Source organism: Eretmochelys imbricata, chromosome 4 (assembly GCF_965152235.1).
Source record: "Eretmochelys imbricata isolate rEreImb1 chromosome 4, rEreImb1.hap1, whole genome shotgun sequence".
Lineage (NCBI taxonomy): Eukaryota > Metazoa > Chordata > Testudines > Cheloniidae > Eretmochelys > Eretmochelys imbricata.
In genome coordinates this window covers 27,221,543-27,243,642 of record NC_135575.1, presented here as the reverse complement: position 1 = coordinate 27,243,642, position 22,100 = coordinate 27,221,543, and the positions used below count along the sequence as shown (strand labels likewise).

The window sequence follows — 22,100 nt, the reverse complement described above, 5'->3', positions numbered from 1 at the left end:
TCAGAGCGAGGATGGTTGGGAGGATTTGTAGGACAGAAAAAATGGAGACAAGACTATGAAGCAGTTACCTTTTATATCTAGCCTTAACACGTGCTTTCCTGTAATGCTTGGAGATACAGCTTCCCTATAATATTTACCACTATTAAGTATCTGATGAGTACTCTCAACCTCAACTCCACCTCACCATGATTTTTATCTGGTAGTTTCTTTTTTTTTTTTACACTAAAAATTTTCATTTGTGAACACAAAATAGAAAACCAAAGAGAATGTTACGAGAGGACATTTCTAATCATTTGATGATGGGTAGCATCAACTTTAAGTCATGTATTCTATTTTCCCATAATGGAGCAGATTCAATATACTGGTCTAGCTGCTATACACCATGCTGGAACAGGGCACAACACTCCAACGGTACTGGCTGAGTTTACAGCTGCTTTTCAATCCCCAGAGCAGTTCAAGACAGCCAAAGTGTACTGGTGAACCTGAAGAGGTGGAAGGAATGTCCCTAAGTTTCCATGTCTCTCTGCTTTAACAGCTCCCCTGCCCTTCCACTGCTCATCTGGCAGTGCAGCCTCAAGCATTGAGACCCAAACTAACACAGAGCCAGGGAAACTTTAAGCAGCAGTCACAGTTGGGCCAAATCCTCCACCAACAAGAACCTCTTGACAACTCCAGTCTAGCTCATACCATTGACTCATTACAACCGGAACTGCAACATACAAATTAGGGCTCGTGTACGCTGGTAATTTACAGCGCTGCAACTTTCTCACTCAGGGGTGTGAAAAAACACCCCTCTGAGCGCAGCAAGTTGCAGCGCTGTAAGGCACCAGTGTAGACCATGCCCCAGTGCTGGGAGCCGCGCCCCTGGTGGAGATGGATTTTTAAGCGCCAGGAGAGCGACTGCACAAGCCACGTTCAAGTGCAGCCACGGCAGCCTTTTAGCGTTGCCAGCGTAGACTAGCCCTTAGTTGTAGAAGAAGGGCGATGACTTGAGTTATTTGTGCTCTAGTTAAAAATGACCCAAACGCTCAATCTGCCTGTGCTTGAAGTCTAGTAAAGCAGTAATTAGGTACAATTGTTAATAGCTTAAATACAACCTAATTTCTTGAAATGTCGTCTATGCAAAAACTTACCATGTGTTTTAATTAGACTGGATGTTTAAAGAGCTTAGGTTCTATCATGCAGATCAAAAACCAAAGTGTCAACATGCCAAAGCTCTTAAATTTAATTAATTTTATCTCAAACTAGTAAAAACTAGTTAAAAAAAAAACAATTAGTAAATTCTCAGAAAATTCATTCAGTGCTCAGAAGTGCTGTAATTTCAGGGGAGCGTAGTGTTGTATTCTTTGTATGTTAAGAGGTTGAATCCCTCCGGAAAGCGCAAAGTGTTGTCAGCTCTCACGATTTTTATCACAAGTCTCATACTTGGGCTTTCCTCGAAGCCCCAGCTGGAGTCCCATGATTATGTGAGAAAGACAGCTTTCAATTTAAAGAAAAAGTTTCCTACAGAGCAGTGCTTGAAAACATGAACCCTAAAAAGGCTCAAATCCCAGAAAGCAGAATGCCCTCAATCCCAAATCCACTCTTTTTAAAAATCATTTGGGGAGGGGGAATGTTGTTTTAATACCATGGGGATGGCACTTTTGCTGTAACTCCTGAAGTGATCAGTGCCTCCATAATAATCGAAGGACATTTGCCTGATGCTAGCCTATACTGCACCTGTTTTGTGGCTGGAATTTTTAATGTCTCCAGGGCTAGCAGTGAAGCTTATGTCACCAGCACTAAATTCAGTTTAAAAAAAGACAAAACGCACCAGTGCTCAAGTTGTGGTGGGGGGAGAAGGGGAGGAAACGGGCAGGAGAGGAGACACAGGAAAGATTGGAGTGCTAGAATATTGTTTCTTTAGAAACTTATCTTATGAGCCTTCTTCCTTTTAGCCACTGCCCCCCTTCCTCGCTATTCACCTTCCAAACTTTTCTATTTTGGGTTGGGATGCTGCCATCTTATGGTAGAAATGAAACCTAGCAATTACGGTAACAAAAAAATTTTGAGCTTCCTGGAACGTGAGAGATTTGCAACATTTAAATTCTTTACACTGCATGGAATTACATTCATTTTGTGATGCACAAAACCAGGCAGCTTTCAGACACCTGAAAAATGATAGCAGAACAGCGTATCCCTAGGGGAAACTTATTAATGCTATCAGCAAGGATGTGTTGGAAAAAGAAAAACACGCCAGAAACTGAAGATGGTTGTGAAAAGCCCTGATTTACTGCTTGTGATTTGTGTGATTTGTGATTTTTCAACCTGTTCTCCCACCAATGCTGACGTTGCAGCAGCCTTGCTGAGGGTGGTGGAATGGCCTTGGAAGTTAGGAAGAGTCCATCAACATTGCAGAGGGTTCAGCATCCTGACTTGGTTCCCACCATCTTAGGGACTGAAGGCACCTGGTAATCATGGGGCTGGAATGAGCAGATCACTAAGCTCAGGTCCATAGGCAACCCAGCAGAAATGAATTTTAGTGAGGTAGCACAGGGTATTTAGTACATAGTGAACCTGTGAAATTGCTTATAACAGTCCTTATAAATAGCGAAGACCGCATAAAAGTAAGCCTAACTGGCAGCTTCTCAAACTTGTAAGAAGTCCGCATCAGAGAAAGAAGGAATTCCAGGAGTGTAACACTGTAAGTAATGTTGGACAGGACTCTTGTCTTTACTTGCTCTGTGAAGTGCCAGGCACATGCAGGGTGCCACACAACAAGAATCAAATAAGAATTATTAAACAACTCAATACAAGTAATAAGGCAAAGCATCAATACCTCACCCCTCTTTGCCAAGGAAGTATGAAAATGCTTAGTAGGCTAAACTGCTAACACAAATGATACAGGAAAAATCTGGCTCAAGATGAGTGCTTCTGAAAGTCCAAGTTACCAGCCCTTTTCATGTCAGACATATAAGGGAAGGTAACGCACTGACCGCTCTGTTTGTCAGTGGCCTTGACTGCCAGTGTTATGGCTGCATCTCAGGACCTCCTCACGTGCAGAACTCTTAGCTACCTTTGGGTTTCAGATTGCAGCCTACTGGGAAGGTTTTGAGAGAAACATTTCTCACTCCATTTTGCAAGCTAGAGCAGCTGAGTCAGTGACATGACATCGGAATGCCTCTTGACATCTGCCAAGCAGGAGGTACCTAGCAATCACCTCACAAAAGTCAGTCCCTCTTGATATTATTCACAGCAAGTTGAAGGTGCTGAGCCAAGTCACAAGCCTCTGAGAGGTCAAGAAAAACCCAGGAATCTGACATGACTCAACATACATTGGCGAAAGAAATTTTAATTAAAAAACCATTAGGAGGAGTATGTGGAAGCTCTGCTGTTCCTGCGATGAAAGCATAGGGAAAGCTCTCCTGGTTCCTCCTTGGCTTGTGGGTGCAACAACCAAACACTGAAGCAACTGAGACCTGAAAGTGAAACAGACCAAGAACAAAAATTGAACTGACTTCACAGCCTATCATTGTGAAAATGGGGAAAAATACAAAAGGCCAGCAGACAGCACGAATAGGGGAAATATGTAAGGTTTTCAGTTGACCAGACGAAGATGTTACTATCAGATAATTGTTTATTGTGCTACATCAGATCAAGTTCAGGTAGCAAGTAATGTAAAAGAAACATTTTTGTTTTGCTATTAGATGGGCGATGGGGAATGGATCACTTGATGATTACCTGTTCTGTTCATTCCCTCTGGGGCACCTGGCATTGGTCACTGTTGGAAGACAGGATACTGGGCTCGATGGAGCTTTGGTCTGACCCAATACGGCCATTCTAATGTTATTTAGCCATTTGGGTGCAATATTGTACTTGATGGTTTATACATGGTATCTGATGTTGTTTGCATTAGGTGGTTAGTCTGGGACTTGGGAGGCTCACTTCCTTGTTCCACTCCTACTTCCCATGTGATGTTGGGCCAGCCATTTTGTGTCTCTGTCCCTAAGTTCCCCAGATGGGGATAATACTACCTTGCAGGGGTGTTGAGAGAAGAACCATATTAAAAGACACTATAGCAATGGGGGTCATATAAACACCTAAGATAAGACTTTAAAATCAGTAAAACTAGACGATGGCGGTCACATAGTGGCTGGCCCAGTGAACGAAGTCGGTCCAGTGCCCTTGTGCCAGGACAGGTGCTCCCGTTTGGCCAGTTAAAAGGGCAAGGCAGTACCTGGGGGCTAGAAAGGCTCAGTGATTCAGAGTGGATTGAGTCAGTCAGGAGATGAAAACTTCCAGAAACTGACTGATGAGTTCCAAGAAGCAGCAAGAGAGCAGCAAGAGCAAAGGGATTTGCTATCTGGCATCTTCAAGCCAGACAGCCAGTGCCACACTGTTTAAAGTAAGAGGAGCAGAGAAGGGGCTTTCCACTGACATCTTCAGGGTCCAAGAGCTGGACCCAGAGGAATGGTGACAGGGCTGGAGAAGTGAGGGGGGGTTCTAAAGAGCATCTTCCAGCATAAAGGCTATGCAGGTTCTCGCTGGAAAGTGTAGGATTTTAAGGACTATATGTATGGGGCTTGACAGACTATGTTTTGGGACTTTTGTTATGAGCTGATTTATACTACGCTTTGTAAGGAACTGGCTCCCAGGGGAAGTAGTATGTAAGCAAAAGAGCCTGAAGTTGAGTCCTTTGGGTTACCTGAGAGAGGAAACTGAGGCAGACATGCTTGTTGTGCTGTGGCCTGTTGCATGAGGGTGCTCCAGGTGGGGTCATTGTATGACAATCACACACTTTGTTGCTTATGTAGTCTGAATACACCCTGCTGTGCATACCAGAATGAATACGATTATGCTCATTGATACAGAGAACATTCCCTGCAACGTTGGAATTAAGCAGACGTGGTTTTCAGAAGTTATTGCATTACACACAGAGAAATACCAGTGAGTTGCGTGTAAGGCCTTGCTTTGCTTGGCCAAAAAATCTTTAAACAAAGCAGTAAAGAATTCTCACCCCAGTAACACATCTTATTTGATATACTATGCAAGAAGAACTCTTAATAGAACGTACGTAATAGTTGACTCTTATTTTTCTTATAGATTCATTGTTCTAAACAGCAGGAATGGCGCATAACCATTCCATGCATGTCTCTACACCAGCCCAAGCTTTTATTATTTTAAAGCAGCGATATTCAGACTGGGGCTTGCAAGCTGCCAGTGGGTCTTTTGTGCGTTTCTTGCGGCTCTTTGCAGCACACGATATTAAAACACTGATTTAATTAACCTAAGTTATTAGCCAGTCAGGATGCTTTTACTATGTTATTAGCCAATTGTAGTTGATAAAATAATAATACTTGGGCAATCATTTTGCTGTGAGAATAATACATATCTCTCTCACACACACACACACGGGGGTCTTTTGGGTAATGTTGGTTGCTAATTTGGCTCCTGAACCACTGAAATCTGAGTATCACGGTTTTAAACACTACCAATATCAGCAATGAAAATTGTTCAAGGCTACCATATAAGGAGTGAATGAAAATATTAGTTTGGGGGCAGGGTGGAACAAATAAGAGGAGACATGAGGGACATAAAATGATTGGTATGGGGAAGGTTTATCTAGGAAGTTTTAGGCCCCATTACTGTGGTATGGAAATATCCAATTAAACTTGTTTTTAAATGATAAAGGAGATTTTTTTTACCCAACATCATTAACTTGTGGGACATTGTACACAAGATATTATCATAACATAGAGCTTAGTAGGGTTCAAGAAAAGATTAGACATTTATGAGAATATCCACCGATATATTAGCATAACATTCAAAAGGGATATAAACCTGCATGCTTTACGTAATAAACCAACTATTAGCAGGAAGAGAACTTCACTTACAAACAGGTTATTCCAAAAATGGTCCATTGCAGTTTCTTGCACCTTCTTCTGCAGCGGCTGGTGTTGGCCAAAGGCAGATGACTAGACCTAGCTGGACCAGCGGCTCAGCCCATCTAGCTTGCTGATCCGACGTCAAAGGAAAAGCTTCTGTGAAATCACCGAGTTGTTGGTTTGATGTCAAGGTGCAGGTCTTGCAAGTCAGTGGAGGGTTCACACCTCTTCTCTAGGTGTCTGGTATCAAGACAGAGGACTCACTGAGGCTTGTTAGGCTCATTAGCATCAGATCAAAGAAAAGGACATTGTGCAAAAATGCCCTTTTCAACATCAATATATCAGGCAGCTCCTCAGTTAACTTTAATGAATAGTGCAGTGCCCACTTGCACGCTCAAAAGAGGTACAACTACTCAATCATTTTGCCAGTAAATATTTTTCCGGCCCCATTCATCAGATCAAATGACTCCATTGTAATGAAGTTTTCCAAGCCCTTATTTATGCTATATTTTTTGTTTCATAGAACAGTGCACTCAAGAAATAGAAGGATCAAATTTGACCACCCTCTCCACTTACATGTGCTTTTTTGCAGCAACAGATATTTAATGACCTCCTCACGAATACAGCTCCTGGACTACTACGAGATTTGGAAAGTTTCTTAGGGGATAAGAAGTGGCTGGTTGGGAAGACTGTGAGTATCTTCTTTTCCCTCTTGCAAATCCAGTTATCATTGTAGCAAAGTAACTGGAGGAAATTAAACAATTTTCACCTTCGCAGCTAGAGATCTGAGAAACATCCTTTGCTGTGTGTTGGTTTTAATTCTTTGCTTTTCTTCCTAACACCCTTTCAGGCTCCGACTACCCTCACAATTTCAGGCCCACAGGCCTGGACTCACGTTTGCTGAACCAGTTTTGAACCAAACCATTTTAAACACTGCTGGTCAGCGTGGCTGGAGCTAACCTATGTTTGAACTGAGTTAAAAATAATGATTCCAGCCTTTGCTTAAAAGCCTCAGGGTTTGACACTGGACATTTCAAAAGTCGATTTGCATAGATTGATCCTGTCCATCCTGCTGACCAAAGCCACATATAAAAAGAATATAAATTGAACTGGTTTACAACCACATTTTAAAATCAGTTCAGCAAACATGATTTCTAAACAGTTTAGGCTAATATCCTTGTCTACAGCTAAATCAAGTCAGTTGGATCAAGTTACAACATGGTTAAAAATTTATCGCATGGATAGGATTTAAACATATCACCTTACGCTAAAAGCAGTTGATTGTAACCTCATCAGGGGATAACTTCTGTAACTGTAGATCGAAGAAAAGGAGTACTTGTGGCACCTTAGAGACTAATAGTCGCTAAGGTGCCACAAGTACTCCTTTTCTTTTTGCGAATACAGACTAACACGGCTGCTACGCTGAAACCTGTAGATCATTTAAACAAGATATAGCTGGCTAATGTAGGAAGGGCCAACCCATATTTAAAGTGTGGTTCTCTATCCTCATTTTGGATCGACCAGGTCTTTGATGTTAATAGGCCTGCTATTTGATTGTATATACTAATTGAGTAATTTTGTTTTACCCTTTCATTTTCACCAGGTAACCTGGGCTGATTTCTACTGGGATGTGTGCAGTACTACACTTCTGTTCCTTAAGCCTGACCTAACAGACAACTACCCGAAACTTTTGGCTCTGAAAGAGAGAGTACAAGCACTTCCTGCTATTACAGCCTGGATTCAGCAAAGACCAAAGACTACGTTGTAGATCCGCTTTTCTTGTTTAGAAGAACATGTGTATTAAATTAAACACAGTTATAATTGATTATAAAATGGAATAAACACACACCAGACTGTGTATTTTTTCTCTCTGACTATAGTATGGAAATTTATACTGAGAATGCATTTCAATATATGTTTAAGCGTGTAATGATTATTTATGATATCTCAGTGACTGATCATGCTTTTCACTGTAGAAAAGCAACTTGATCAGCATGGTAGAGCGGGAATGCTGTGGTGAGTTTGGAGACTACCAGCACTTTACATCACTTCCCCCACCCCATGTTCAAAGATTTAAAATACAGCAATTCTGAAACTCATCAGTCCCATTCTGCTTTCACTGCACTTTCCAGAGAAACATGTTGGGGAGGGGGAAGAGACAATGGAGGAAAGTTTCATGAACAGAAATTGTCTTGACAGTACTATTCCACATCTTTATGATTATCTCAATGTGAGTGGTAGTAAAACTAGTTCAGAAAGGGAGGAAAGGGAAGAGACATAGGGCAAAACAGAACACCAGTGTGGGTGGGGAAAACTGCACGAACCCAGATCCCTGTGGGTTCTGTTCAAACGTGCTGTTGTGTCGGTAGGTAAAACTGGTTACTCTTTAAAAGGCAGCCAACTTTACCTCTCTGCTCCCACAGGAGAAACTCACACACAATGCTGCAAGAGGAAGCTGCAGCAGGCAAGATTTTGTGGAGCACTGGCTTGCACCAACAGACACGTCTCACCTCAAGGGCACACCATGTACCTATCTGATGAGTGGGGGAAGTGGAGCTATAAAAGGAAGGGCAAAGCAGGAAGTAGAGAGAGGAGCCAGCAAAAGAATGGAAAAAATAAGGGAAACAAGTTATAGAGAGAGAGGGAGAAGAAAAAAAGATAGAAAAGCTGAAGAAAGACGGACACAATAAGATGGCAACAATCACTGTGAAGAAGGGGGCACACCCATTTGTCAGTCCAACCCAAGATGGGGCTCCAACAGAAGCTGTGAAACGCTGATATGCACAATGCCTTTTACGTGGCACTTGTCAAAGATGAGTTATATACTCATTCTACAGATGCGGAAACAGAGATACAAGTTAAATTACTTACCTGAGGTGACACTTTGAGCATTCGGCAGAGTGGAGAACAGAATCCATACCTTTTGACATTCAATCCCCTGCTCTAACCCGACACTCCGTTTGTTCTAACTAGCCCCAATAACTTTTCTGAAGTTAACTACAGGACTAATTATCCCTCCGTGTTCTCCCAGTTTAATATTGCAGGCCACAGGATCCTCAGTATGTTTATTTATAACATCCACAGAAAAACCACTCACTAACTTCACAGTATTGAACAAAAAACAGATGCAACAAGAACTACAATTTTGAGCCTGTCTAAAGCTGTCTGACTCAAAAGGCAGTATTAAGTAAACTGAAGAGATAAGTGAAGACAAGCATGAAAGCAAGTTTTATTTCTCCCACATATCAGCTGTGGCACCAAACTGGACGAGAGCTCAATTCTCCTTCAAAACTTAAAATCTTTCCTCAGCACCTGTTCACCATTTATTCTGGAATCTGGTAAATTAGATTAAAGTAACTACCTTGGAGAGGTCCTAGAGATTCCTTAATCTAGTTTGTGCTTTCGATGACTACAGACTGGGGAGCCAGCTCCTCCAGAGAAAGCCTCATTTGTTCTACTTCTGTACTCCCACTCCAGTCTTCTCCTGGACAATGTGAAGCTCAGTTTTTTCTTTCAGCAGCAGGTTTTGTGTTCTTGTTTAATTCAAGGACTAAAGGAAAAACGCAGTAGGTGTGTCAGAGCAGGGCAGGACCACCCTTTCTATTGCAGGCAAGAAACAAGCCATACACCTACTTCAGTTTCCTCTTCAGCCACCCATACAAAGGAATATTGTCTTTATTGGCAGCAAATCACAGATTCAAACCCTTTTAGTCATATAAAGCATCACAGTTCTCTTGCAGTCAACACAAGAACACCAAAAAACCTGCAAAACAATTGACCCCAAGTAAAACAAGGCTATAACCCAGCAGGTCTTCAATACCATTAGGAGGTCACTATCCCTGGTCACTAACCTGAGAGTCACAAACCACTCTGTCACAGTTACATCGTCCCTGTTCCAGGGCTTCACTCACCAGGTCTCCTACCCGTGAGTTCAAAGAACTGTTTTTCTCCCCCAAGGGGCTACAGGACAAGACAAATCAGCTTTCCCACAAGAAGCTCCCTACAGAATTTAATTCCCCCAGGCCTCCCTTGCTTAGGGGAACCTTCTCCTGGGCTCCTCTTGAAGCCTGCCACTCCAGGTCATCTGCCAAAAGGCTCCCTGTAGTGTTACACTTTCCAGACCTCCTTGCCTGCGTGTGCTAACCCTGCCCTCCAGGGCATCCCTCTGAAGTCAACCCTTACTTCTGGGCCGAGCTTATACGGACCATGCTGGTTCTTCCCCTCATTCCTAGGGGCCACTGCACCAGCCTTCCTTCAATTTGGCAGGGTCCTTCAGCAGTTTCCTTTGAACTTATCACCAGCAGCTCACAGTTACTGCTCTCCTTGAGCTTTCTTGCAGCTCTTTCCCTCAGGCAATTCTCTGCTGCTTTTTGACTCTCTTCTTCTCCAGCCTCTCATCTGCTCTTTACTGTCTTCTCCCAGGTGCCTTCTCTAAGGTCCAACCGGGAGGCAGCTGGTGCACTGCATCCTGCTTCCTCAGGCTAGCTACCCATACACATATCCAGGAGGTCAGATGGGATTGTACTTGGGTGGCTAGCCCAAGCCACTGTTGATGCAGCTGCAGCTAAATGGCTGTTTTTAGCATTCTACCTTGAGCAGAGGTTATCATGTGTATGTCTCACCTGAGCTAGAAATCACACCTCCCAGCTGTTGTGTAGACATACCCTTATAGACTAGTTAATGAACCAGAGTAATTATAAGGCGGGACTAAAAATTAAGAGCATTTGGATCAAAATGCTAGAAGTTTCCCCGAGACATGGAGAGGTCAATGGAGGTAAAGTCCAGCCCCAACTGCAGCAGGAAGCAAGTGAGGTGGTTGGGGCTGCATAACATTTGTATAGCCTTCTCCAAAGAGCACTGTTTTCCAGAAGGTTCCCAAAGTTTAGAGTCATCTTAGATGCCACTTCAAAGAAAGAAACTTATGCTTGTAATCCTGTTAGGATTCCTCTCTTCTCCTTACCTTGCTTTTTGATTTCTCTTGTGCCCTGTCCCTAATTAAATCTTTGCCTTACATGCTTCTTTTACACACTGAGTTGTCCCACTGAAATGAACAGAACTACCCAGTACTCTCAGTGCATAAAGTCTTTACAGGATCAGGGACTTAGGCTGAAAGCTCTATAGGGCAGGAACCCAATATTTACATCCATATTTCTCAGCACAGTTCTGAGTGCAGTACAAATGAAATACTACCAATATTTGATTAAGCAAAGAGTAGTTAAAGTAGAATATCTGAAATAGTTTGAAAGCTGCTTCTTTTTATTTTGTTCCTACCAATAAAGTGGAACATTGTTTCAAATAAAAGACGACCCTGGTCATCTAGACAATTTTATTTGAACAAGTCGATACAAAAACAGTACGGTACTTCAAATGAACAAAAACAAGCATAAACAGACATGAGCATTGTCAAATAAGGCACATGTAAAAAAAATCTACACACATTATCCAGTGAAACAGACAGTTCTTATATATATTTGGGAGGTAGAAATAATTACAAAAATACTGACAAATCTTAAGCATTAGCAGATCTGGTAAAGTGATCACTAACTAGGTCCCCATTTTTAAAACTGCTTTGTAAAATATGGATTATTCAACATTTTATGCACTACGTATGTGTGTGGCATTTACACATTTTGTTTTCAAGCATCTGGAGAATTCTATCAGTGTTAAAAATCTTCAATACCATGAGAAATACAGTAAAGGAATTACAAAAAGTTATAAATGTTCATAAAACTTATGGTCACCAGTAACGTCAAAGTCCATGGGTGTACCACATTGCCTTTTTCTCGCCAGTGAAATCCACAGCTATGTTATTTACATTTTACAGACCTAATGAAGCTTTTAATAATGTGGCTATATCTGCTGGAATGGTCCCTTCTTCTCCTGCAGAATAAAAGCAAAGCATTAGTGCTGCATTAATGAAAACATTTCACACGAATAAATCCTGTTCATCCAAGCAGTAAGGCTCTGTCTAGTTTTACACTTCAACAAGAAGTCCCTCCCCCTTGACTTGACTGTAGCTCTTTCAATGTGTACAACACCACTGGGTTCTCACTACTAAGATTAATCAACTGTAATCATCCATCATGCCCAGAGTATTCAGAGGCAAGCTGGACTTACATTCCACAGCAAAGCCCCTGCATTTGTGTTATTCCAGTAGTGAGTTCTGGGGCAGCTTCAAGTGATATAAAAATTAAGGTTTTTATTGAATTAACTAGGAAAGCGAATATAATCAGTACAGTACATCTGGTGGCATTTTTAATATTAATTTCTATTTTACATAAGTGCATTGCAGAAGTTAAGAGAAAGCTAGGTGACAATGCAACAGGGGACACGGGAAGCAGTTTGGATTTTCAACACCAAGGACTCAGTTTTCAGAGTAAAATTGCACTTTAAGGAGAAATAGCAAATTTATTTAGTTCTATATAGAGCAGGGGTTCTCAAACTGAGGGTCAGGACCCCTCAGGGGGTCGAGAGCTTAGTACATAGGGGGTCGCAAGCTGTCAGCGTCTACCCCAAACCCCACTTTGCCTCCAGCATTTATAATGGTGCTAAATATATAAAAAAGTGTTTTTAATTCATAAGGGGGGGGTCGCACTCCAAGGCTTGCTGTGTGAAAGGGGTCACCAGTACAAAAGTTTGAGAACCACTGATATCGAGAACAGCTATGAAGCATGACATCAACTAATATGAGTAATAAAGACTTACCTAAATCTACTGCAGTCATATCTTGCTCTAGCTTCAACTTCTGCTGACTGATTTTGAGCATAGATTCCTCAATAGTCCCTTTGCTGATTAGCTTTATGACTTGTACTTCTCTGAAACACAAAAAAGAGGATTAAGTCCTTTATATCATTATTGCGAATTCAGAATTATTTGCTCCTTTCCACAATTTGGAGCTATTTAGCCTGATACTTCCCAGAAAGTTGTCATGCCTACCCAAGGCCTGCCAAAATCGAACTCTCTCAAATTAGTGCAATCACTTCCTCACTTCACTTCTTTTCCCACTTACAAGGGACAGGAGGTGCCCAAGGGGGTGGTTTGCAAATGAGTACAAAACAAATCTGGTCTATTTCTTGTTTTGATACACTCCATCTATCTTTTACATCTTTGGCTGGCAGCAGACGGTGCAGAAGGACTGCATGCCATCCACATCTCACGGCTGCTCGGCAGAAGATGGTACAATAGGACTGCTAGCCATCCTCATCTCTTGCCTGCCCGGTAGAAGATGATGCAATAGGACTGCTAGCAATCCGTATCACCTGCCTGCTCACCATAAGATGGTTCAATAGGACTGACTGCAGGACTAAAGAGAATGACCTAATCAAGTCACTCCAAATTTAGTCCCTGCGCCCGTGTCTGCCCAGGTGCTCCTGATCGACCTCACAGAGGTGACCAGGAGCACCTCAGACATGATGATGACTGCTACCAGTCCTACTGTTCTGTGTGCTGCCACAAGGCAAGGGGTTGATGCTGCTGTGTAGCAAAGCAGTACCACGTCTGCCAGCACCCAGGAGACATACGGTGACGGTTACCTGAGCGGGCTCCATGCTTGCCGTGGTATGGCGTCTGCACAGGTAACTCAAGAAAAAAGGCACGAAACGACTGTCTGCTGCTGCTTTCACGGAGGGAGGGAGGGAACGGGGGCCTGACGATATGTACCCAGAACCACCCGCGACAATGTTTTAGCCCCATCAGGCATTGGGATCTCAACCCAGAATTCCAATGGGCAGCGGAGACTGTGGGATAGCTACCCACAGTGCAACACTCCGGAAGTCGACGCTAGCCTCGGTACTGTGGAAGCGCTCCGCCGAGTTAATGCACTTAGAGCATTTTCTGTGCGGGGACACACACTCGAATATATAAAACCGATTTCTAAAAAAACGACTTCTATAAATTCGACCTAATTTCGTAGTGTAGACATACCCTGACAGTCCTTCCACCATATCCTCAGTCTTCCATGGCCTTTCTTGCTGCCATCTTTCTCCCATACTTTCTTTGCTGATTGCTCTTCTCCGATTCTTATCGCACATACAACGCACCTCAAACATGCATTCTCCACTTATCCAAGTCCCAGTTCATCTTCCCTCTAATTTCTTCCATGTGCACTCTGTCTACCCTCCGCTTGCCTGCCACTCTCCTCAGCACGTTATTTTCTAACACACCGGACACTCGCTAGAACGCGGGATTTGGGATCCATGCACGGTACCGCGTTAACCGTGTTTAGCGCGGACCGCGTTAAAATGACTTCCAATTAAAGTAATTAAATTTGGGATTCACGGCTGCGACCTCGTCATATGCGATTTAGCACTGTGTAGACGCGTGTTCTAGTGAGAGCCTGGTGTACCTTTATTCTCTTTTCTTCCATCTCCCTAATATCCACCATCTCCAAACTATAGAGCAGGCAGAGACAAACACACGCTGCATACAAATCTTCCTTCAGTTTGCTTGTGTAATATTAATTAAAAACTTACCTGGTCTGACCTACTCTATGGCATCGATCTTCTGCTTGCTTGTCATTGTAAGGGTTGCAGTCAATGTCATGAAGAATGACAATATTGGCTGAAGTCAAATTTATTCCTAGGCCACCAGCTTTGGTCGAAAGCAGGAATACAAAAATACCCATGTCTGTATTGAATTCATCTATCAGATGTATCCTACAAAATTAAAGCATACACAAATCATGCCTTGTGAAAAACAATTTCGTTAATTACAATAGCTGTTTTCCAGACAGAGTAATGGGGGGTGGGGGGAAGAAATCAACATGTAAGCAAAGCAGTTAGGATGGAGAGAGATATCTTTTCAGTTCCACGTTTTTAATATAAATACACCCCGCCCCCGCCAATTTACACGTGAAAATACATTACTCCCAAGAGCCTCACATCCTAATCACTATCAGATGGCTAAAGAGGGTCTTAAGGAGGAGAAAATTGAGTGAAGAGAGGTTAGTGGCCTTCCAAACCAGCTCAGAAGGGCACTCTACAAATAGGAGGTGACAGAAGAAAAAATAGAGAAGATTGTGGAAGAAGCCAAGGAGGGCATTGACTGGCATCCGTGGGAGAGTGGAGAGGACGATGCTTAAAGAAACAAAGAGAAGATACGAAAGAGGAGAATATCAGGGGATCAGCCGGTGAAGACAAGAAACTCAAATTTGGTTTAGTGGAGAAAGGAGAGCCAAGTGGAGGGACAGGGAGGTCTACACTCAAAAGTTAAGTCAATCTAGCTATGTCACTCAGGGGTGTGAAAAATCAACATCCCTGAGCAACCTCGTTAAACAAACCCCACCATGTAGATAGTGCTAGGCTGACGGAACAACTTTTCCGTCAATCTAGCTACCACCTCTTAAGGAGAAGGTGGATTAACTACATGATGGGAGAACCCCTCCCATTGCGTATCTACACTTGAAATTCTCAACTTTGTGGGAAAAACAACGGCACATCTGCATTAACTTACTCCCTCCTCATGCAAAGAAAGTTTCACTTACCTTTCAGAAATCTGTGTCTTCCCATCCAGCCTAATATATCGGTGCTGTTGCTGTTTCAGGAGAACTTCTAAAATGTCCAGCATCATAGTAAACTGGCTAAACAATACAACTCTATCACCCTGGGGAAGGAGGAAAAGAAGTCAGATAGGGAAGACATTAATTACATAAATGTTTTATTAGAAACTCACTTATTTGCACTTTACATTTGGGCCTAAATTTTCCAACTTCGATGCCTAGATCAGCCACCGAAATCCATATTTAGGCACTTTTATTTAAGTGGTCTACTTTCAATCAGAGGTGGGGTGTTCAGCATCCCAGAATAACAGTTCACTTTTATTTAGATGCCAAAACATATATTTAGATTACTAACTTTAGGCATCCAAATTTGAACATTTACGTAATTTGGGCACTAGCAGTTAAATACAGTAAAATCTCTTATCGATGCAAGTGCAAACACACAAAACCCCCCACAAGTAATACTTTTACTAAAATAGATTTATTTTTCAATGGTTTTCCTTGCAACAGGCAAGAGACTTAGCCTTGCTGGTCATTACTGTCTGAGGCACCTGTACAAATGCCTAAAGTAATGAACATCATAATCTTGTCTTTGTAATCCATCATCATCTTCGCCCCCTCCTTCCTAACTCTGCTTGAGCCAACATGCTAAAAAGAGCCGAGTGACCACAATGGCAGAGGGGGCGGCTTGAGCTAGCCGCCCGAGTACAATGCCACCCAACAACCTGTGTACATACTTGGGCAGGTAGTCCAACCTGTCACTCGTGCCACAATGGCCACGCTGCTATATTTAGTGTGTTAGCTCAAGTGGAGCTAGCACAAGTATGTCTACCCATGCTAGGAATTACACCACCCAGTTGCTGTGGAGACATACCTTCAGAGACTATGGTAGTGTTCCAGGATGAATATTCTAGTTATTGGAGACAACAGGGAAAAACATTTAGTTTTCCCTAAACTTTAAATATTATTTTTGCACAGTTTTACACACACTAGAATATCAAATCCCATTTATTCGTACAAAAGGTAAAAAAGAGCTTTTTCAGAAAAGCAATAGGATTCATTACTGTTAGCACTGAACACTGAGCAACCCTAAACACACTTGTTTGAACCCTTTTGCAGGACTGCCATTTCTACTATCAAATCAACTGCATGTGAGACATGGAACAGCACTACAGTTCTATCAAATAGGTGCCACAAAGTCATAAGATATCCTGTAATATTCTATAGAAAAATCCAGTTAGCATGTAAAAGCTGCTTGTTAATAGGGATTCAGTAAATCAGTGGTAAACAAAGTTGTGAACAGCAGAAGACATTTAAACTAGAATACTCTTTTAGTACAAACCTTGTCTTTTAGGTCAGAGAGGATGCGCTCTAGTGTTCTAAATTTTCCGGAATCCAAAATGGTATCCATCTCTAACTTAAAGTCACTGACACTAGCATACTGTTTACAAAGCAAATGCAGCTCAAAATCTGTCATCACAGACATATCTTCAAAGATGAGGTCAGGATTGGCATCACAATGCGTGGGTTCCTAAAAGTAAAACAGGTAACAAAGTGAATATAATGCATTCCACTGTAGGCATATTTATACTTCCCTTAAGAGCCAGTAAGACTACGCAACTACAGTTGCATCCAATATTTTTGCAGAGAACAAAAGCACCAGAAACTAGGCTTGTGCGCACACACTAATTTGGTTCATAGGGGTCTAATGCAAAATTAACTCTGCAAGTTCTGTTTATGGGAGAGGGTGGAGGATTGATGTCTGTCATCTGGGGTAAGATTCTACAGAAACTTGAATTATGAAGAACTACTGGGGAGACTTTTTACTTCACTAGCCACCAACCACACACCCTCAAACCTTTTATCCCTATGTCAGATCTTTTCCCTTAAGAAATACTCCTTCCTGGGGAGTCCAATCCCTGGATGAGCGGTAGAAAACATGGGAAGCCCTGCCCAGGTTGTAGTGCGGGTAGAGGGATGTCATGCCTGGGCACGAAGAGGAAAGGAAAAGAGCCATAGCTAAAAAATGGGAAGGGGAGACTGGGGGGTGGTGGAGAAGAGAAACTACATCACCACCCATCTGGAGTCCCCCCCCATTAGGCTCCAGGCGCAGCGGACACGTGCACATTAAAAACTGGTTACATTTATACTTTTATTCAGGAGCCTATTATATTTTCAGATGGATTCTTAACTTTTTTGTTTTAGAAAGAGATCTAATCCAAAACACAGTGCAAGTTAATCAAAGCCAAATTAGGAAAAGGACAGTTCATGTACATATGCTTTCCCCACTTCGGTTCTCCACAGCCCGCATTTGGTGACCTTCAGGAAATGCTGGCAGACCCAACTGTTCTCCCAAGCTTTTCATGTATGAAGGAGAAGGGTCAATTTAGAAAATGAGGTGGCTGATGAAAAGTGGTCTAATGTGGGGCCAGAAATGTCTTCTCCTAAGCAAGTCTTCTTAGAGCTGACCTGGAAGTTTATTTTCCAATTTTAAAATGCCTGCAGTGCAATCTGGGCATTGGATAGATGCAACTGGAAAAAATCTAATGAAATCAAGTTTCACAAATAGGTACTTCTAATCAAGCGACTGGCACCCAAACATCTTCATTCGAGATCTTGAAAAGAAGAATGCAGAGAAGTTACAGTACGTTTGTGAATCCTATGAGCTTACCTTGAGCATAAGCGTTGACATCATCTTCAGTTTGTCCGCTGTGTAATACTGGCGGTGTAAGAGAGGATGATTTGCCATTTTTCTAAGCTGCATCATGACATTGCCCATTTCTGAGTTTTTCTCTGTGGCCAAAAAAAATATTGCAATCATTTCCACACATTTGATTTAATGAAATAAAAAAATTAAACATTTAATCTATGCAACTATGACTTGAGGTTTCTAAAATCTAATATGTTTATTTTTAATAAGCATTTGATGTTTCCACAAATCAAAAATTAGTACAATTTAAGAGACAGTTTGGGAAAAACAACCAGACCCTCACATACCCTGGCTGTCAAAAGATTTCTTTAGTTTGTTGAAGAGCTCATAGTACAGCTGTTCCTGTTTCTCTGACATATCACACAACTCAATAAGATCTTTTTTTGGGGGTAGTTGTTTAAGGACCTGATGAGACAAGATAAACATTTCAAGTGAATAACCATTACTATGAATGGTTTGAAATTGTGCATTGCCCACAAGGTGAACTGCAACAATGTGTATTTAAGAGCAACTCTTTAGGGGCCTGATCCCAGACCATTAAAAATCATTCAGTCTTTTCACTGACCAAAGTGGACTTCGGATAGACTGCAAAGTTAAAGAACTATTTTTAAAAATATTTGGAAAGTATTTTCCTACTTATCAGACAAATCTCTGCTTAGGGTTCCTTGATTAACTAAAACAACAAGGAGTCTGGTGGCACCTTAAAGACTAACAGATTTATTTGGGCATAAGCTCTCATGGGTAAAACACCACTTCCTCAGATGCATGGAGTGAAAATTACAGATGCAAACATTATATAATGACACATGAAGGGATGGGAGTTACCTCACAAGTGGAGAACCAGTGCTGACAGGGCCCGTTCGATCAAGCTGGATATAGTCCACTCCCAGTAACAGATGAGGTGGTGTCAATTCCAGGAGAGGCAAAGCTGCTTTTGTAATGAGCCAGCCACTCCCAGTCCCTATTCAAGCCCAAATTAATGGTGTTAAATTTGCAAATGAATTTTAGTTCTGCTGTTTCTCTTTGAAGTCTGTTTCTGAAGTGTTTTTGTTCAAGTACAGCTACTTTCAAATCTGTTACAGAATGTCCAGGAAGATTCAAGTGTTCTCCTACTGGCTTTTGTATGTTACCGTTCCTGATGTCCATTTATTCTTTTACATAGGGACTGTCCGGTTTGGCCAACGTATATGGCAGAGGGGCACTGCTGGCACATGATGGCCTATATAACATTAGTAGATGCACAGGTGAATGAGCCTCTGATGATGTGGCTGGGTCCTCTGATGGTGTCGCTAGAAGTCTTTAAGGTGCCACCAGACTCCTTGTTGTTTTTGTGGACACAGACTAACATGGCTACCCCCTGATAATTGATTAACTATTAACAGATGACACTAAGCGGTGAAGGGAGCACATTAACAAACAGGGAAAGAAGAAACCTCAGCAAGGTAAGTTGCAGTGGGGGAGGTTTAGGTTGGATATTAGGAAAAACTTTTTCACTAGGAGGGTGGTGAAACACTGGAACGTGTTACCTAGGGAGGTGGTAGAATCTCCTTCCTTAGAAGTTTTTAAGGTCAGGCTTGACAAAGCCCTGGCTGGGATGATTTAATTGGGGATTGGTCCTGCTTTGAGCAGGGGATTGGACTAGATGACCTCCTGAGGTCCCTTCCAACCCTGACATTCTATAAGGATTAAATTTCTACCCTTCAGAATGCTAATGCTGTTAAAATTTGTTCGATTCTTACATGCAGGCAATTCTAGATGGAAGGGGCCAGTGACAAGCTACTTCTACCAGGGACAGAACCAAGCACTCTAATAGTCTTTGGGTTCTTAAACAGAACAAAAAAGGCCTTGAGGACCCCAAGATACTTTAAATCCACAGTTGCAGCTATACCATATACATGCAGTTAATCTTTTGATTAAAACGATGTTACTGTGAAGCAAAATAGGACTTTGTGATAAGTGAGGCCACTCATTTGGTGGCTACAGCTTAACAGTACAGCAAATCTCAGAGATGCCATCAGGACAATCACTTACAATGCTGTAAACAGAAAGAGGCAGGAAACAATAAGCACCAGAAGCAGTATGGGCAAAAAGTAAAGTTCTAACAGGAATAGAAGAGTAACTCATGGAAGAAGAAAAGTAGCTCAAGCCTCATTTTTTTGGGGTGGGGTGACTGGGAAGGAGTTGTAGATTTCTGGTGATGAAGAAAAGTGGACTGATTGGGTCTAAGGTATGGGACAGAGGCTCAAGAAAATCGCACCCAACCCTTACAGGTTCTTGCATATACTATAAGAATTTTCAATGCCTTCACTGCTATTACGTTTCCTAAAATTGAGTTCTCAATGTTTTACATTACAAAAATAAAAATGTTTCATATCCATTGAGGGAGATGAGTTGGGTGAGGTAATATTTTTTATTGGACCATCTTCTGTTCATGGAGTGGGGATAAGCTTTCAAGCTTCACAGAGTGACCTGACGAAAAGCTCTCTGAAGCTAGAAAGCTTGTCCTCTCCACCAACAGAAGCTGGTCCAATAAAGATATACCTCATCCACCTGTCTTCCATATCCTGGGACCAATACGGCTACAACATCACTTCATATTCATTAGCATAGCTGCAAGTAAACAGATTTACCTCATCCTTTACTCTTCTCAAGATAAACGGCTTTATGATCTGCTTCGCATGAGCGATCCTCTCCTTTTCATATATACTGTGTTCTTCAGCAGCTTTCTAAGAAAAATATGAGAAAAAATGTAAAGTTTTATAACGTGAAAACTCTCAACTCTATTAATACCATTATTATTACTTAGTTTGTCTCTCAGGTTGGAGCATGCAATCACCCAGGAGCCAGAGAGCGGAAAAAGTGCCCTCCTTTGGTCTCATATAACCAAAATTTACAAGAGTTTTGGGACACCGAGATACAATACAATCTCACCCATTTGGTTTAGTCTGTTTGGATGTGATGTTTTCAAGGGTGTACCAAGGTCCCGTAACAGGTTAATAACTAAACCAAACCTTATAAAAAAGGAGTATTACAGCAATGAAAGTATGCTTTTGAAATAAGTATTTTTACTGCTTACTGTTTTTGAAGAGAACATCCTCCGGATTTCACTGGTGCTACCACTGAACATGTGTGGCATGACAAAATTCAACAGAGACATTAATTCCAACAGGTTATTTTGAACTGGAGTTCCTGTTAGCAGCAGACGATTCTTTGCCTATTTGACCAATATGAAAAAAGTCACAAAAATAACACAACATGACTACCAGAGCAATCATCATTTCCCTTCTAAAGAATAGCTTAGGCAACTTTTTGTGCTGAAAAAGTCACAGAAGACAGGAATTTAGCATTCAGTTCTATCCCTTTTTCCAACCATGTATTTCATGTCCACAATATGCATCAAATAGACTAGTTTCCAGTGATGTTAGCTTCTTAACAAAATAAGCAGAGCATGCCACGTGGAAATTTTCACCATGGCCCAACCTAGTAACATGCCTCAAGTTTTCTGAATGGATGATCTGTCTTACAGCCACATTTTGCTTCTTCTACAAGAAACGCTGGGTAGACTGGAACTTTTTGAAAGGGTTAAGTTGGAAATTTACCTCATGAGATTTGCTGTATACCTTTCTTCTGTTCAAGTCAATTGTAGTTGAAAAGTGACACCTGAAATCCTCATGTTTCTTCCTCCCCCAACTTTAAACCATGGCATGTTTTCAAAGAGTTTAACAAACAGCTCATCAGCATAATTATTGTCTCTTTTCAGAATTGCACATACATACCTCTTACAAAGTCGTAATTTGTATGATTTATATTAACCAGAGTAGTAAACCCTTCATACACACCCAACTACCCTATCATTTTGGCACAATCTCTTTTCTATAGTTTGACAACTACTTACAGGTGGTCATTGCATCTTAGACAATTTATATTTCAGTAATACTTTGAAATCAAGCAAAATCTAAAATTTAACTACTACCTTAGAAAGATCCTGTAAGAATAAGATGCTTTATATTTAGTTGGGAAATATATCTCC

General features: G+C 41.6%; 2 protein-coding genes across 8 annotated transcripts in view; one reads left to right on the top strand and one right to left on the bottom strand.

Annotated features, from left to right (window-relative positions):
• HPGDS (hematopoietic prostaglandin D synthase) overlaps nt 1–7,712 on the top strand; it is a 59,065-nt gene extending 51,353 nt beyond the window's left edge. For both annotated transcript variants that reach the window (XM_077815036.1, XM_077815037.1), the window contains 2 exons: nt 6,457–6,555; nt 7,468–7,712. In XM_077815036.1, the coding sequence (XP_077671162.1) occupies nt 6,457–6,555; nt 7,468–7,632 (264 nt within the window). In that variant the 3' untranslated portion in view covers nt 7,633–7,712. The remainder of the gene's footprint in view (nt 1–6,456; nt 6,556–7,467) is intronic.
• Nucleotides 7,713–11,173: 3,461 nt separating this feature from the next.
• Nucleotides 11,174–22,100, bottom strand: part of SMARCAD1 (SNF2 related chromatin remodeling ATPase with DExD box 1) — a 77,733-nt gene continuing 66,806 nt past the window's right edge. For all 6 annotated transcript variants that reach the window (XM_077815031.1, XM_077815032.1, XM_077815030.1 and 3 more), the window contains 9 exons: nt 21,147–21,284; nt 20,701–20,796; nt 18,358–18,475; nt 18,032–18,153; nt 16,703–16,891; nt 15,346–15,464; nt 14,336–14,518; nt 12,570–12,679; nt 11,174–11,744 (listed from right to left, as the gene is read on the bottom strand). In XM_077815031.1, coding sequence (XP_077671157.1) covers nt 11,683–11,744; nt 12,570–12,679; nt 14,336–14,518; nt 15,346–15,464; nt 16,703–16,891; nt 18,032–18,153; nt 18,358–18,475; nt 20,701–20,796; nt 21,147–21,284 — 1,137 coding nt within the window. In that variant the 3' untranslated portion in view covers nt 11,174–11,682. The remainder of the gene's footprint in view (nt 11,745–12,569; nt 12,680–14,335; nt 14,519–15,345; nt 15,465–16,702; nt 16,892–18,031; nt 18,154–18,357; nt 18,476–20,700; nt 20,797–21,146; nt 21,285–22,100) is intronic.